The sequence below is a fragment of the Prunus persica genome, chromosome G1 (assembly GCF_000346465.2).
Source record: "Prunus persica cultivar Lovell chromosome G1, Prunus_persica_NCBIv2, whole genome shotgun sequence".
NCBI classification, from domain to species: Eukaryota; Viridiplantae; Streptophyta; class Magnoliopsida; order Rosales; family Rosaceae; genus Prunus; species Prunus persica.
The window spans coordinates 1597781-1616071 of NC_034009.1; the positions used below are offsets into that span (position 1 = coordinate 1597781).

General features: G+C 39.3%; 2 protein-coding genes across 2 annotated transcripts; both read right to left on the reverse strand.

The window, feature by feature from the left end:
• On the reverse strand, window positions 252-3723 carry LOC18793007 (putative calcium-transporting ATPase 13, plasma membrane-type). Its single transcript, XM_007225329.2, has one exon. It carries the CDS (start codon window positions 3594-3596, stop codon window positions 507-509), a length of 3090 nt encoding a protein of 1029 aa, XP_007225391.1. The 5' UTR covers window positions 3597-3723; the 3' UTR covers window positions 252-506.
• On the reverse strand, window positions 12974-16538 carry LOC18791784 (putative calcium-transporting ATPase 13, plasma membrane-type). Its single transcript, XM_007225330.2, has one exon. The coding sequence runs from the start codon at window positions 16284-16286 to the stop codon at window positions 13197-13199; it is 3090 nt and encodes a 1029-aa protein (XP_007225392.1). The 5' UTR covers window positions 16287-16538; the 3' UTR covers window positions 12974-13196.

Genomic DNA, 18291 nt, shown 5'->3' on the forward strand with positions numbered 1-18291 from the left:
TAGTTTTGGGTGCTGTTGTCCACGTCTGATTTGTTTAGGCTTGTGGCTTTCATGCCGAAATTTGTTTGGCTTTATGCCACTATTAGTGGAGATATACTTCTGGTGTATTTCTCTGTATATGGAATAACCATGCGTGGTTACTGTGCTTCCATATTTGTATCAACCTTTTATGGGTAGTTTATGCCATTATGGCTAATGGTCTTGGTGCCTATGTTATGAATACGATTATCACTTACTCTCAAAAAAAGAAAAGCAAAGTAGTAAAAATAATTTATTAAAGTTGTGTATTAAAATAGGGAAATCTGAAGATTAACTTACATTATTATATGCTGAATCTACTTACATACAAAAACAATGTTGCAAATACTTACATTATCAACTGTATGCTGTGCAACAAAGTTTTAATTACAATATTTTAGAATAATAAAAGAATCCAATAAATTATCAAATAAAAGAATGCAACCATGCCTGATGCATCCAGACTGGGGGGATTCCTTCAAAATACTTCAACTGGAGTTCTTCTTATGTTTTTTCATCTTCAGATAGCTGAAAATGGGTTTCTCTGGTACAGGTATAGACTTGACAACCCAACCAATTGGCCAAGAAACAGCTGCAATTCCAATACATGCACCCCATTGCCCCCAATTCAACCTCTCTGTATCTGCAAACTTCTTGAGAAATTCCACCATCACCACCTGAAGCAGAATTGTCACTGCAATGATCCCCAGAAACAATTTGTTGGTGTGAATTCCCTTGAACACATTCTTCTTCTCAAGCTTCCTTGCATTGAACTCATTGAACACCTGGCACAGCACAAACGTGTTGAAGATCAAGGTGTCCTTTACCTTGTCATCCACGCCAAAGATTGATTTGCCTCTGAATTGCAGGGTCAGGAGGATTGCAATCTGGTACAGTGCTTGAGGCAAGAGGTTCCTCCACATGATGTTGGTGATGAGAGGCTCAGTCCTTCCCACTGGTTTCTTCTCCATGAGTTCTTTTGTGGGCTTCTCAGTGGCAAGAGCCAGAGCACCTAGTGTGTCCATGATCAAATTCACCCACAGCAATTGAACTGCTGTTAATGGGACTTCACCTGCTGAAACTGCTGCTACAAAGTTGATCACAAGAGCTGCAACATTGACAGTGAGCTGGAATTGGATGAACTTCTGGATGTTATTGTAAACACATCTTCCCCATTTCAAAACTGTGGCCACTGATGCAAAGTTGTCATCCATGATCACAATATCTGAGCTCTCTTTGGCAACTTCTGTGCCTTGAATTCCCATGGAAAGTCCTATATCAGCTTCTTTCAAAGCAGGTGCATCATTCGTGCCGTCACCTGTCACTGCAACCACATGGCCTTTCTGTTTCAAGCATTGCACCATTAGGAGCTTGTCAAATGGGGAGGACCTTGCCATTACACAGATTTTGTCCACCTTCAACATTCTCTCTTCCGGCGTGTAGGTGCGAAATTGCACACCTTCTACCACTGCTCCACTGAACATGTCCTGATTAGGCTTGAGTATCCCACATTCTGTGGCTATGGCTTTTGCAGTGAAAACATTGTCACCTGTGATCATTTTGACATTTACCCCTGCATATTGACAGTCTTCAACTGCTTTCTTCACCCCGGGACGGCATGGATCTTTAAGACCAACAAGTCCTAATAGAGTCAATCCATCTTCTTTAAGCAAAGCTCTGTGTTCTTGTTCATCCACTTGCTCTTCTGCTGGAATTTCTTTATGTGCAAATGCAATGCATCTGAGGCTGCTAGCTGCCATACCTTGAATAATCTGCTCAAATCTCATTTTTGCATTGTCATCCATATTTATAACAAGTCCAGAGGCATTGTAGTAACTCGTGCACATTGCTAGTATCATCTCAGCAGCTCCTTTCCAATGTGCTTGAATTGTATTGTTGTCAGCCTTCCTCTTCATCAAAACCCCGCTTCGTTTCTTCTGTGAATTGAAGGCCTCAACGTACAGAATGCTACAACTCTTCACCACTTTCTGCATATCCATCTTCGATCCATGTACCGCCCACGAAAGAATAGCCTTCTCAGTAGGACTGCCTGAGATTTCAATTTCTGAAACTGAACTAGGCCTGTATACGCTACCAGTTGTATTCAGAGCAACCCCTTCTTGGATCAAATTAAGAACATATGGAGATATAGATGAAAAAGCTTCTTCGGCCACAGGTTCTTCACCCAACCAAAACTTAGTTACCTTCATTTCATTCATGGTGAGAGTGCCTGTTTTGTCCGTGCAAATGATGGTAGCAGAGCCCATGGTCTCACAAGCAGAGAGCTTCCTCACCATTGCTTTATCAGCCATCATTCTCTTCATGGAATAAGCAAGAGTCAGAGTCACAGCTAGAGGCAAGCCTTCTGGAATTGCCACAACAACAATTGTAACTGCAGCTGCTACAATCTCAACGACCGCGTTTAATATGTCATCAACTTTGGTCTTGCTGCCATTATACTCCTGATTTCCATTCTCATCCTGTGTATTTCCTGTGAAGTATCTAACTAACAAGACAATGAACACTAGAAAAGCAACAACTAAACCAACTTTACCAATTGATGAAGTTAGCATGTTGAGGCGAGCTTGTAAAGGGGTCTGTTCATTTGTGTCACGGCTGATTTGGCTCATCATTTCACCCCAAGTTGTGTTCATGCCCACAGAAGTTACAAGCATCCGAGCGTAGCCATCAGCCACTTTGGTGCCAGAGAACAAGAATGGATTTTGGGTTTGATTTATTCCCACGTGGTCACTTTCCCCTGTCATGCTTGATTCATCTACTTGTAATGAATGGCCATCAAGAAACAACCCGTCAGCTGGAACTTGATCTCCAATCTTCAAGCAAATGACGTCACCAACCACAATATCGAATATCGAAATCTGTTGGCGCCTGCCGCCTCTCACAGCTTCAATTTGGACATTGTCACTGACTTTTGATAACTTATCAAATTGCCTGTTCTGCCTGTAATTACTTACAGCGGACACAGAAATTACCAGAATGATTGCCAGAAATATGCTTCCGCCATCGATCCAGCCTTCTTTAAGGCCATGCACTTTGATCCCGAGACCAAGAGAGAGCGCAGCACAGCCTAAGAGGATGATAATTGTGAGGTCTTTGAAGGCTTCCCCCACAAAATGGAAGAACCCTTTTGCTGGTGGCTTCATGTATGTGTTTGAGCCAAATGCTTCAACTCTTTTGGCAATGTCTTGAGCATCACCATTGCCATGGATGCCATGCTCTGCATCAGTTTTGAGAGCTGATGCTATTTCTTCAACCCCTCCCAGCTCCCGGAGCTGGTTGAGGCTTTTGTCCTTGACAAGGTCAGTGAGGGTGGTTTGATCAATTTCGAACTCGTTATCTGGCTTGACAGTAAGAGTAGTATAAGAGGGAGAGCGAGGTATTTTGGTGTTTGTGAATTTGGATTTGGATAGAGAAAAAAGGTTGAAGGCTCTAGAGCAGTAGATGGTTGCAAAAGCAGAATGCCATTTTCTTTGGTGTTTGCTAAGAGTGCTTTTTTGAACAGCAAAAAGCGACCCAATTTCAATGTATCCCAGTTTTGCATGCAATGTGGTAGCCATGCTGCTTAATAATAGAAAATAAAAAACTTAAGAGAATGTACTGAAAATTAAGGCAGAGAGATGAAAAGACTATTTGGACCAATTATTCAATTAACCAAGGAAGGAACTATTGATAAGAGAATTTGTCTGGAGATTATGCAAATTTGCTGTTGCCTTGGACGCCGCTACTCGAATATATAGTTCCTTGGATAAAGAGGTTGCTTGGAAACTCTTTGGTGACGTGAGCGTGTGCTATATGAACTGGACAACGCGGAGTATAACGTAAGCGAGGGCGCGTTTTGATTACGTGTGTGTAACGTTTTCTCAACTCATACATAAGTGTATTTAATGTGTTAAAAAACTCTTTGGCTCCGTAAGGCTTGCAGAAAGAATTTAATGGGAAATGGAAGATTTATTTTTCATGTTTAATATTGGGAAAGTAATCACGAAAAACCACTTTATTTCTTTTCCCATGTTTAGTTTGTCAAAATTTTTAATTATACCCATATTATATAAAAAGAAATAAAAAAGCCAAAGAAATTTGAGTCGTCTTTTTTAAGTGGTTCTCACGCTCATTCTTTCTCTGTGCGATTCCACTGCATTCAGATTGATTTTAAAAAAAGTTTCCTTTTTTTAAAATAATAATAATAATAATTACTATTATTTTTTTATAATAATAACCTTGATGTATACAACACAAATTAGTTGGTACAATTCAATGTACCAAACATAAAAATACCTGGTAGTATTTCTCACTTGTCAAAAAGTTTGCGTTAAACACTTTTGTTTTTCTTTTCTTTTGTTTCAGAAAGTTGGGTTTCATGAAATTTGAACCTGACATCATTGTCTACAACAAAGTGATACTACCGTCAAGTATTTAAGAGTTAATAAAATATCTAACATCACTCTTCTTGCCCACTAAGGGATCAGAGTGGTCCCGGCCCTCGTCACAATATATTAATATATTTTGTGATATTTTTAGAGTATTTATAATTATGTTCCTTATTTTTCAGTTAAGATTTGACTAAAAACACATAAAAATTATTTTAAGAGCTCTCTATAAAATTTGAACTCCAATATACTCTCTAGTTTAGAGAGTCATAAATATTATAGTTATTTTATTTTATTTATTTATTATTATTATTTAATTCAATATGATTGGTCCATCTCTATAAAAAAAAAAAGTTAGCATTAATTAAAAGTTTAAACTATACATAAAACAAAGCAGCATTAAATTATAGGGAGTCACTAGGAGTCATTTCTCTCTCCTCAGATTTAGGAGCTCCTAGAGGTCTCCCTATTTTAGGAGGTGGATAGGAAGCATGGTTGGAGTTGTATTTTTCGAATTCATCTCTAAAATTTGTCTAAGGAGATGGTCTAGGGAGCCTATTGTGGACGCTATTAATATTTTAAAAGTCTCCTATTCAAGTTTACCTCTTTTTTTAGATAACTTTCCTTCAAATTTAATTAGTATACTATTATTATTATTTTTATGCAAATCCTTAAAATCCAAGAGTCATTTTCAACCGTTTCTTTGCTCTTATAATTAGGTTGGATAAAAGGATTAACTAGTGCAGTGGTTTGGAATATTTACTCCCTCTGACAAGGTTTTGGGTTCGAGTCCTAGTATTCGTGTAGTGTGTGTGTGAGTTTAGTATACTATCATCCATCTCAATAGGAAATGTCTTAAAAAAAAAAAAGTTGGACACCATATTTGTGACTTTGGTTTATTGTGTTAGTCTTCATATGATATAATATATATTATGAAGTTTCAATTGGGTTGGATGCTCTCTTGTTCACGAGAAGAGTCATGGGAAACAACTTGTAGAACCAAGGGTTTCTTCGCAGCTAGGGTTTTCGGTCTTGTCACTCTCAGACGTCGGCTCCTGATGTTGCTCCCCTGACATCTCCAGCCTCCAGCGTTTGGGCGAAGTTGCCTCCTGCTGCTTTGCTCATCATCTCAGTCAGTTTCATTAGTACGCATAACTCTTCGTTTGGTTTTCCCCCTTTGTCTTTGGTTGTCGCAGACTTGCTCTCTTACGCAAGGAGAGCCGTGGAAAAAACACACAAAGCCTAGGGTTTGCTCTTGCTCGTTGACTTGTGGTTGTCGCTGCCTCCTTTCCTCTCTATACGTTTTGTCCTGCTGATTTTGGTTTCATGGTAGGGTTTCTGTCGATGGAAGATTTAGGGTGCGACGGTTGATTTTCGTTCTTGAGTGTGTTGGTGGGAGGATGAGGATCCTGGTTTTTGGTAAAGGGCAAGGTTTTGATGAGACTAAGAAGTCCAATGCTCGGGTGATTAGCTTCTATGACCATCCTGGGCCTAGCCAGCGATGCACAAGTATGAGCCTTCGGAAGCATCTCTGGAAACTGAGATTGCTCACCGGAGTTGTCGCTACCTGGCTGATGATGGCTTGGAGATTTTGCAGTGGCGCCCTTTCTAATATGGCTTAAGGAGACCGGTTTTGTGGGGCCTCTTGGGGGCCAACCTTAGTGTGCGGTTGGAGTGTTCGTGGGCTTGGCATCCTATGAATGCTCTGTTCCCTAAAGCCTCATTCTTAAGGTTAAGTGGCTGACGTGGGGTTTGTTTTGTGTGGTGTTTTATGTTGTCTACCTCTCTAAATGCTTTCTAGTTCTGTGTTGTTCAACGGACTATGGTTCTTTCATAGGAGGTTTCTTTTGATAGTGTTAGGATGCGACAATGTGTTTTCTGAAGGGTTTTTCTTCGTTGTTTTTCTGTCTTGTTGTCCTTTGTTTTTCTCCCACTGTTGTGTTCCCTTTGCAGCTGTTCTCTGCTCTGTGTTGTTGAAGAACTATGCTTGGTCATAGAAGGTTTTTCTTTCTTAGGCACTGAGTTGAGTTGTTGGGCTTCTTTGGGGTTCCTCTTTGTTGTCGTCTCCGTGTTTTCTTGGTGTGTTCTCTTGTGTCTCTGACTCTTGGTGTGCGATGTTGTTCATGTGATGTACAAAGGACTATAAATTCTCATAGAATGCTTTTTTTAATAGTTGGGTTGCATTGCGGTTCTTTCTTGTGGGTCTACTGTGTTGGTGTCTAGTAAGTATTTTTCTTTTCTGGTTTTTTGTAACAGTCCGAAGTGGCTTGAATCGGACTCTCCAGTTAGTCCATGGCATGTGTGGTACTCTTTCTTACCTTGGGTTTGTCCCATGTGATTTTCCTACGAATGTTTTAACGAGGCCACTGTAATCGTGTTGTTGTTTGTATGCCAATTATGGTTTATGAATGAAATCTTATTCTCAAAAGTTTCAATTGGGTTGACTCAATTAAGGTTTGTTAATCTTTCTTGTATTTTTGAGTGTTTTCTCCTCATATGGTTTGTTTGGGTTTGTGAAATTTTGATTTAATATCTATTGAGCTCAATTTATGTGTAGGTTACCAAAGAAAAAAAGTTGTCAAGATTTTTTAGGCCAGTTTGGCGTTGTTGTGCTGTGAAAATAATGGATGTCAGATTTGCTGTGAGAGAAAGCAGTTTGGTGTTTGGTAAACTTTTTGTTAAAAGTGTTATTGATACTGATTCCTACATAATCAGAAAATGATTGCGGCATAATCATTAAACCCAGTACCTCTTCGAAACTGATTGTTGCATAATTAGAAAATGAAAACATCTCATTAGCTGTTTTCCCTTATAGCTTTCTCTCACAGCAATTTTTAACAAAAAAAGATTTTCTCATAGTATACCAAATAGGCTGGGCTTCCCAAATTTTTTTTAAAATTATTTATCACCCCAAATAAGCAAGGTTAAACATACACTTTATATATTTGATCCTTTTTGTTACTTTGTAATGTATTAATATTGTGAGTTCTAATATATATGTTGTTAAAGGATCCCCTACACATGAAATTCCAACTCCGCGTGCCCTTTAAACAAAATTTTTCCGCTAAAACAGTTAAAAGGCAACACGTACGTGTCACTCTAAGCCGAAGAGATCATACGTCAGTAAAAAGAAGTAATAACGCCTTCAAAACTCCAATGGAGTGGTCAATGCGTGTTCAACGACAAAGATTCAAAATGTTGACTCCAGGTGAAACTCAAGCACAATTTAATCGGAAAATTCTAATACATTGTAGCAGCAAATGCAGTGGCATAAAAATAAAACGCAAAGAAAAGACGTCCTTATCCCGGACGGACCAACATTGCAATTACATGCAACGTAACTTCAGTGCTTGTGAAAGTGCAGGACGGGCAATGCGTTCCAACCGTCTGACTGTGGGAATCAAATTAAACCTGAATTCTAAGTCAAATAATTAGGCCAATCAATTTGGGAATTATTTGACCTAATTGAGAGTTACCTAATCTAATTGTGAATTATTTAATCAAATTGGGAGTTACTTGAATTAATTGGGAGGTTACCTAGTTCAAGTTGGATGTATTTGATCCTCGCCTTAATTAGGGATTTAGTTAAATCTCTAATCCCTAAATACACCAACCTCACCAACTATACAAACCTCACCAACTACACCAACCCCACCAACCTCTTCAAGGCCACTATAAATACTTGGATACGCACAAGGATGAAGGTACGTCAGAATTACTACTAAAACTTTGTAGAGATCTTCCTCTCACAGACTCTATCCACCTTCTCTCTCTCTCTCTCTCTCTCTCTCTCTCTCTCTCTCTCTCTCTCTCTCTCTTTTACTTAAGGCTCCGCCCGCTTGGTTTACACCATAAATATATCTCCGTACCCTATTAGCTATTGTTTTCTATATGATTCAATTGAACTAATTTAGGCATTGGAGTGTGGTCCTCTTATTTGTTCTATTTTGCAGGGAGAAAGAGGCGGCAAAGAAGAAAGGAGAATCTTTCCAATCGAATATTCTCATGGGGAAATTTGCTCCCACACTCACTCAAGAATTTCTCTACTAAATTTGGAATCTACAAGAATCGTGGGGTCAACTTAACCTTTAGTTGTTCAATTTCCTAAAGAAATTGTTAACAACCTTCACCTGAAAGTGTGATAGACAACACATAATATATGGTGAGAAAGAATGGTACGAGTAAACTACTCTTATGCTGCAAAAAAAGATGGCAGCATGAGCCTTATGCCACCTCTTTCTGGCTATGCCAAGTTTACAGTACATGGATTCAAAGTCATAGAACAGAACTACCTGATTATTTTATCTCATTGAGTGATGGATGAAATAATTTAGCAAGATTCACAGAAAAGAAAAATATCCATGGGATGGGCAGTTGCTGAGAAATTGCTTGAACTTGCTTTGGATGCTTGCTATTATTGATTTTAGAATTTCATATATTTGGGTTTATGTGGAGAGGAAACTTCCATTTGGTAATGGATATCTATTGTTTATCTGTATGCATGGTGATTGGTGGACAATGCACGTCAATGCATCAAACTACTGAGGTCCACCTTATGCTTACAATATTATAGCAAAAGCGAAACTCAAATGCTATCGTCAATAAAATTTGACCCCCGGACAAGTTGGTTTTGTGATGGAATATGAGGTGCTGGAAATATGAGTTGCTTCAGCAGAGCTCTTTGTATTCTGATTCACTTAGCTTGTATTTACAATGATAAGCTCAAAGGCTTTTTAAAGAGAACAAATATTCTAGAGAATGCTTCCTAGAGAACCTAAAAGACATTGCATAGGAACTCTACCAAATTAATTAAGGACAGGTTCAGCTGCTGCAATAAATAGAGATATTCTAGAGAATGAAAGAAGTGCATTAATTCCAACACTCCCCCTTAATGGAATTTCTTCACAACTCCAATGAGCTCTCTTAAATAGCAAAACTTCTCTTGTGGAAGTGCCTTGGTGAGTATGTCTGCCAACTGCTCCTCTGTCCTGCAGTATTCAAGTGCAACTTCACCTTTCTCAATTGACTCTCGAATGAAATGGTACTTGATGGCAATGTGCTTTGTATGATCATGACTCACTGGATTTTTCCCAATGGCAATGGCTGATTTGTTGTCACAATATAATTTGGTTCCGCCTTCTTGCTTTTCGCCAATGTCTTCAAGTATCCTTCTAAGCCATACAACTTGTGATGTTGCCTTAGCTACTGCAATGTACTATGCTTTAGCAGTAGATTGTGCCACCACATTTTGCTTCTTTGATACCCATGAACTTATGCCGGAACCAATTGAGAAAACATAGGCTGACGTGCTCTTCATATCGTCAAGACATCCTGCCCAATTGTCTGTGTAACCAATAAGCCTTGATTTTTCTACTGCTGTAAACAAAATTTCATAATCAAGTGTGCCTTGCAAGTATCTCAACACCCTTTTTGCAGCTCTAAAATGAATCTGACTTGGCTCTTGCATATAACGTGAAAGTAAACTTGCAGCAAACATAATATTGGTCTAGTTGTCTTAAGATACAAAAAACTACCAACCAAACTTCAGTACTTCTTAGCATCTCCCTTCTTTGCACCATCAAACTTCCTCATTTTCTCATTTGCTATCAAAGGAGAAGCCACTGATTTGCAGCCCAGCAAATTTAACTTCTTGAGAATATTTTCAGCATATTTCTTTTGAGAAATGAAGATCCCATTTTTAGTTTGAGAAACTTCAATTCCCAAAAAAATAATGAAGTAATCCCAGATCACTCATCTCATAGGTGCTCATCATATCCTTCTTGAATTGTTGGATCAAGTGTTCATCATTGCCCGTAACGATCAAATCACGAAACTTATAGCAAAAAACGACCTTATGCTTACAATATTATAGCAAAAAACAAAACTCAAATGCTGTCATCGATAAAATTTGAACTCCGGATATTCTCCAAAAATGTAAAAGCTGAATGCCACTGGATCAAATGGTCACAGACTCACGGATTTCAAATAGTACAAAATAAAATGAGGATAACTTGTGAAAGCTGCCATGCCGGATGCAGATGCAAAGATGAAAGCTATGCTCTATAATCACGAAATATGTGGTATATGCCTACCTTCTTTGTGGAGCAACCTTCACTTGGATGGGCTGAGCAGTCCTCCCTCTGTTCCTCAAGATATGATACAATTATTATTTGTTTAAATTTGCGCCCAGAGACTCCATATGTCGAGTTTTTTATGGGCTACACTGGATAAATTTGATAATATTTCATATAAAAATATACTTAAACCCAAATTACAGGCTAAAAGGAAAACAAAAATAAAAGCAGAAGCCCAAGTAGTAAAAATAATTTGGACAAACTACATAAAACCCCCTAAATTATAGGGTCATTTTCAAATTCATACCCAATTTTAGAGACATTTACGAGTACATACTCAAATTCCCGAAAACCCTACAATTTGCCCCTACCGTTAACTGTTAGTTAATCTGTTAAATGCTGCTTTGGCAAATATGATCCCCAATTTTTAATGACGTGGACTCCATATGGACAAAATATATAGTAAACAATTCTTTTGTTTTTTAAATAATAAAAAAAAATAAAAATCAATGTTCCTCTCTCTCTCCTCCCAGCCCCCAGCCCGCCCGACTTACCCAACCAACAAGTGCAACCCAAATTTCCCCCACCCTCTCCCCTTCACTGACGCATCTCCCACACTCACCCACGACACACCTCCCCCTTTTTTCTGTCTGTTTGTTTCTCCCTCCCTAGCCCCCAAATTTTTTGAAGTCTGTGGTGCTCAAAATTTGGATTTTGCATATACCCATCTCACTATTTCTCCAACGGTTTGTGTAACGAAGGGGGCAAATTGTAGGATTTCCGGAAGTTTGAATATGTACTCGTAAATGTCTCTAAAATTGGGTATGAACTTGAAAATGACCTCATAATTTAGGTGATTTTATGTAGCTTGTCCAAATAATTTTTAACTAGTTAAACATAATTTTCAGTGCTGGGATTTGGACCAAGAAACTTGTTGGAATTTAAGAGGTGTGCGATGAGTGTTTGTGACGCTCACATACCACTTGTTTGATTGTAAGTTGATTGTGAGTGGTGTTGCTATGATACCATTGTTGGTTTATGTGTGAAGGAGTTTAGAACAATAGGACAATAGTTAACAAAGTGATTTTATTATATTTGAAGGAGAATGATACATAACTTGGTGTAGGCTAATTGGCCTCCTTCCTAACTTATATAGGCTTATTGGCCCTCTTTCTCTCTTAGCTTTATGAGCTTATTGGCTCCTCAACATAGCTTTGTTTGGGTAGCTTTGGCTCCCTTAGTTTGGGAGTTGGCTTGTTTACTCCCCCACATGCATGACTCAGTTTGGGTCGGGTAGCTTGTAGCTCCCACATAGGTTGGAGTTTATTAATTCACTCCACATCTGGTTTGGGAGTTCTTTTTGTTAACTCCACTTTGCTAGATTACATTGCATGTCTATTTATAGTTGAGTCTTGCCGCCATGCTTTAGTCCCACCGAATTGTTCTCTTTTCTCCAGCCACAACTATGTGGCTTCATCTAGAATATTCTTTGCATATTTATTTGTGTACTGTTGCCGACATTCCATCATCTAGTTTGTAGGTTCTTGAGTTTTCTAGAATTGTGTAGTTGTATCTACACAAATATGCATTACTTTTTCAACAAGAAACTCAAAGCCAAGTTTTTTATGAGCTACACCGGATGAACTTGTTAAGGTTTCCTACAAAAATATATTTGAACTCAAATTTGGTGCTAAAAGGAAAACAAAAAGGAAAGCAAAAGTCTAGCCTCCACTTCTCTTCCTTTCAATCCCTAGCCGCCTCTCTATCCTAAGGGACGGGGAGGGAAGGTCACTGCCTTTCCTCCCCTCTCCTTCCTTCTCCTTCCTTATCTTCTCTCATCCGCTTCCACGCTCTTTCCTCTTTCCTTTCTTTGTGGGTTTGGTTGTGCTCTTTGCTCTATTTTTTGTTGCCCCAGTTCTCCTTAAATCTCTCTCACCTTGTGATGTCCTTTTGTTTTGCTGCCTTATCTTGGTGTTATTTGGATTTTTTTTGTTTGCAGATTTGTGGGTTTTGTGTGGCTGCGGTTTTTCCCTAAACCTGTGCTTCGATAGTAGTGTTCATGTTTTCATGGTGGCGACGACGACAACTCTACTTTCTGTCATCTCGGTTGGTTTTGCCCCTTTTTTTGGGTTGTAATAATTATATCAAATCTCTTGTGAGTTGGGTGTTTTGCTTGTAGTTGAGTCTCTACTTGTATTTTTTACTTGTGCGAGTTTAAAAGTTGCAGTTATATTGGTAGTTTTGGGCGCTATTGTCCACGTCTGATTTGTTTAAGCTTGTGGCTTTCATGCGGAAATTTGTTTGGCTTTATGCCACTATTAGTGGAGATATACTTGTGGTGTATTTCTCTGTATCTGGAATAACCATGCGTGGTTACTGTGCTTCCATATTTGTATCAACCCTTTTTGGGTAGTTTATGCCCTTATGACTGATGGCCTTGGTGCCTAAGTTATGAATACGATTATTGCTTACTCTCAAAAGAGAAAAGCAAAGTAGTAAAACTAATTTATTAAAGTTGTGTATTAAAATAGGAAAATCTGAAGATTAACTTACATTATTATATGCTGAATCTACTTACATACAAAAACAATGTTGCAAATACTAAAAGTTTTAATAACAATATTTTAGAATAATAAAAGAATCCAATAAATTATCAAATAAAAGAATGCAAACCATGCCTGATGCATCCAGCCTGGGGGGATTCCTTCAAAATACTTCAAATGGAGTTCTTCTTATGTTTTGTCATCTTCAGATAGCTGAAAATGGGTTTCTCTGGTACAGGTATAGACTTGACGACCCAACCAATTGGCCAAGAAACAGCTGCAATTCCAATACATGCACCCCATTGCCCCCAATTCAACCTCTCTGTATCTGCAAACTTCTTGAGAAATTCCACCATCACCACCTGAAGCAGAATTGTCACTGCAATGATCCCCAGAAACAATTTGTTGGTGTGAATTCCCTTGAACACATTCTTCTTCTCAAGCTTCCTTGCATTGAACTCATTGAACACCTGGCACAGCACAAACGTGTTGAAGATCAAGGTGTCCTTTACCTTGTCATCCACGCCAAAGATTGATTTGCCTCTGAATTGCAGGGTCAGGAGGATTGCAATCTGGTACAGTGCTTGAGGCAAGAGGTTCCTCCACATGATGTTGGTGATGAGAGGCTCAGTCCTTCCCACTGGTTTCTTCTCCATGAGTTCTTTTGTGGGCTTCTCAGTGGCAAGAGCAAGAGCACCTAGTGTGTCCATGATCAAATTCACCCACAACAATTGAACTGCTGTTAATGGGACTTCACCTGCAGAAACTGCTGCTACAAAGTTGATCACAAGAGCTGCAACATTGACAGTGAGCTGGAATTGGATGAACTTCTGGATGTTATTGTAAACACTTCTTCCCCATTTCAAAACTGTGGCCACTGATGCAAAGTTGTCATCCATGATCACAATATCTGAGCTCTCTTTGGCGACTTCTGTGCCTTGAATTCCCATGGAAAGTCCTATATCAGCTTCTTTCAAAGCAGGTGCATCATTCGTGCCGTCACCTGTCACTGCAACCACATGGCCTTTCTGTTTCAAGCATTTCACCATTAGAAGCTTGTCAAATGGAGACGACCTTGCCATTACACAGATTTTGTCCACCTTCAACATTCTCTCTTCCGGCGTGTAGTTGCGAAATTGCACACCTTCTACCACTGCTCCACTGAACATGTCCTGATTAGGCTTGAGTATCCCACATTCTGCGGCTATGGCTTTTGCAGTGAAAACATTGTCACCTGTGATCATTTTGACATTTACCCCTGCATATTGACAGTCTCCAACTGCTTTCTTCACCCCGGGACGGCATGGATCTTTAAGACCAACAAGTCCTAATAGAGTCAATCCATCTTCTTTTAGCAAAGCTTTGTGGTCTCGTTCATCCACTTGCTCCTCTGCTGGAATTTCTTTATGCGCAAATGCAATGCATCTGAGGCTGCTAGCTGCCATACCTTGAATAATCTGCTCAAATCTCATTTTTGCATTGTCATCCATATTTATAACAAGTCCAGAGGCATTGTAGTAACTTGTGCACATTGCTAGTATCATCTCAGCAGCTCCTTTCCAATGTGCTTGACTTGTATTGTTGTCAGCCTTCCTCTTCATCAAAACCCCACTTCGTTTCTTCTGTGAATTGAAGGCCTCAACGTACAGAATGCTACAACTCTTCACCACTTTCTGCATATCCATCTTCGATCCATGTACCGCCCATGAAAGAATAGCCTTCTCAGTAGGACTGCCTGAGATTTCAATTTCTGAATCGGAACTAGGCCTGTATACACTACCAGTTGTATTCAGAGCAACCCCTTCTTGGATCAAATTAAGAACATATGGAGATATAGATGAAAAAGCTTCCTCTGCCACGGGTTCTTCACCCAACCAAAACTTAGTCACCTTCATTTCATTCATGGTGAGAGTGCCTGTTTTGTCAGTACAAATGACGGTAGCAGAGCCCATGGTCTCACAAGCAGAGAGCTTCCTCACCATTGCTTTATCAACCATCATTCTCTTCATGGAATAAGCAAGAGTCAGAGTCACAGCTAGAGGCAAGCCTTCTGGAATTGCCACCACAACAATTGTAACTGCAGCTGCTACAATCTCAACGACCGCGTTTAATATGTCATCAACTTTGGTCTTGCTGCCATTATACTCCTGATTTCCATTCTCATCCTGTGTATTTCCTGTGAAGTATCTAACTGACAAGACAATGAGCACTAGAAAAGCAACAACCAACCCAACTTTACCAATTGATGAAGTTAGCTTGTTGAGGCGAGCTTGTAAAGGCGTCTGTTCATTTGTGTCACGGCTGATTTGGCTCATCATTTCACCCCAAGTTGTGTTCATGCCCACAGAAGTTACAAGCATCCGAGCGTAGCCATCAGCCACCTTGGTGCCAGAGAACAAGAACGGATTTTGGGTTTGATTTATTTCCACATGGTCACTTTCCCCCGTCATGCTTGATTCATCTACTTGTAATGAATGGCCATCAAGAAACAACCCGTCAGCTGGAACTTGATCTCCAATCTTCAAGCAAATGACATCGCCAACAACAATATCGAATATTGAAATCTGTTGGCGCCTGCCACCTCTCACAGCTTCAATTTGGACGTTGTCGCTGACTTTTGATAACTTATCAAACTGCCTGTTCTGCCTGTAATTACTTACAGCCGACACAGAAATCACCAGAATGATTGCGATAAGTATGCTTCCACCATCGATCCAGCCTTCTTTAAGGCCATGCACTTTGATCCCGAGACCAAGAGAGAGTGCAGCACAGCCTAAGAGGATGATAATTGTGAGGTCTTTAAAAGCTTCCCAAACAAAATGGAAGAACCCTTTTGCTGGTGGCTTCATGTATGTGTTTGAGCCAAAGGCTTCAACTCTTTTGGCAATGTCTTGAGCCTCACCATAGCCATGGATTCCATGCTCTGCATCAGTTTTGAGAGCTGATGCTATTTCTTCAGCCCCTCCCAGCTCCCGGAGCTGGTTGAGGCTTCTCTCCTTGACAAGGTAAGTGAGGGTGGTTTGATCAATTTCAAACTCATTATCTGGCTCGACAGTAAGAGTGGCATAAGAGGGAGAGCGAGGTATTTTGGTGTTTGTGAATTTGGGTTTGGATGGAGAAGAAAGGTTGAAGGCTCTGGAGCAGTAGATTGTTGCAAAAGCAGAATGCCATTTTCTTTGGTGTTTGGTAAGAGTGTTTTTTGGAACAGCAAAAAGCAACGCAATTTCAATGCACCCAAGTTTCGCATGCAGGGTGGTCGACATGCTGCTGCTCAGCTCAATTGAAAACCGCAAAACTAAAGAATGTGATGAAAACTAAGGCAGAGAGATGGAAAGACTATTGTGACCAACTGACTCGCAAGGAGTTATGGACACAAGATTGACAATTCTCAAGGAAAACTGAAAAGTGGAGAAAATGTTTTGGGGAATTTTTAAGGAATTAAATTGTTTATAGAATGCAATTGTAGTGCGAGGATCACCACCTTGCATGAAGAGGCCTACTTATAGTCTTCTTTTGTAAGAGGAAGACAAAAACAGCATGTTTCTCATCGGAAACTTGTACATGAAGTTGTAGAGAAAGAACTTACAAGGACTAGCAGCAGGCTCCGGGAAACAACCCAGAAAAAAAAGAAGAAAAAAGGACCGCCGTACTTTATGTCAGCTCTTAATTTGTGTTCATATTTTTGAAGCTGACATTGGCTTAATCAAGTTGGCTAGAACAGATGTGCTTCCCACTCTGTATCCGAGTTCGGATCCCCCTTTCTGTAGCTTAGGTTAGTTTAAAGTAAATTATCGCTTGAATGAACAAAGTTTTTTTTGAAATTGTTTAATATATGAAGGTCGGTATGAGAAACAAATTAATACATAGAAGGTATCTTCAGGCTCAATATAATTGTCGGTGAAAGCTCCAATATTAAACCGAGTATCAATACCGCACCCAGTGGAATTTGAAAACGCGGTCGACGCACCGTAGCAATATTTATATTTAAAAATAAAAAAGAATAGTATTTTGGGAAATTCTTCTCACGTAAACCCCACAACCGAACCAAATCCACGTGATTTCAAATTATTTACTTTGCAAGACAAAATTACATCTCATTGTAGTGGGGTTTATAATGCTTTTTGTTTTTGAGAGGAGGGTTTATAATGCTGTAGAGGTTTTTTGGTTTCAAAAAGAGGTTGAGTTTTGTTTTCCGATCTCATTCACTGAAAAATAAACGGATGTTGTGAGAGAGAGACTAACCGTTAGGTTCCATTTGGTTCATGGGAAATGAGAATTGGAGATGGGAAATCAATTACTTTCCTATGTTTGGTAAGTCCAGGCATAGGAAATCATTGCCTAGCCCATGGGAAAGTAGGAGGAAAAGTGAAGCCATCTTCCTAACTTGGGTTTTGTTTTTGACTTAAATGTCGAAATGGTCCCTATGTTCTACCTTATCGGCCAATTTAGTCCCTGTGTTATTAATTTGGCCAATTTAGTCCCTGTGTTTGTATATGTTAACACATTTGATCCTTTCTGTCAAAATTATGTTAAAACCTATAAATAAATAAAATATTTAAAATTAATTTAAAAATCTGTAATTAATTATAAAGATTGAAACTCAAATAATAATAATGCTAAAATGATTAAAAGCCACACAACCTCAACCTCAAATGGTCTCGATTCCTGTAGGAAAAAAAAGGGTTCTTAGTTGAATTGATGCCTACTCTTTTCTTGCTGCAATTTTTCTTCTCTCTTATGTTTAAGATTTTCTCATACTCTACCCTTCATCTCTCTCTCCTCTTCGATCCATTGGCCTGAATATCGTTGACTTTTGCTGCAGCGAGGATGATCAATTGGCGGTAGAGCCATCAAGGTTACGGTGACCGGCTATGAAGATCTTCGTGATTTGTCAGAGAGGAAGCCAAGAGAGAGAGAGAGAGAGAGAGAGAGAGAGAGAGAGAGAGAGAGAGAGAGAGAGAGAGAGAGAGAGAGAGAGAGAGAGAGTTGTTGTGGTTAGGTGGGTGGGTTTGGGAGGTGGCTATGGTTTGGGGTTGGAGTGGTGGTGGTGAGGGTGGCTGGGTTTGGGAGGTGGTTGAGGTGTGTGGCGAAATTGGGGAAGGTGAAATTTAAAAAAAAATATTCCATTTTCAGATTGAATTTAAAATTTTATAATCAATTACAGTTTTTATTTTAATTAATTTTAAATATTTTATATTTTATATTTTGAAGGGAATGGACCACATTGACTAATATATACAAACACAAGGACCAAATTGGCCAAATTGA

Coding starts and splice junctions, on each gene's coding strand:
- LOC18793007 (XM_007225329.2), bottom strand. CDS start 3,596: ATGGCTACCACATTGCATGCAAAACTGGGATACATTGAAATTGGGTCG.
- LOC18791784 (XM_007225330.2), bottom strand. CDS start 16,286: ATGTCGACCACCCTGCATGCGAAACTTGGGTGCATTGAAATTGCGTTG.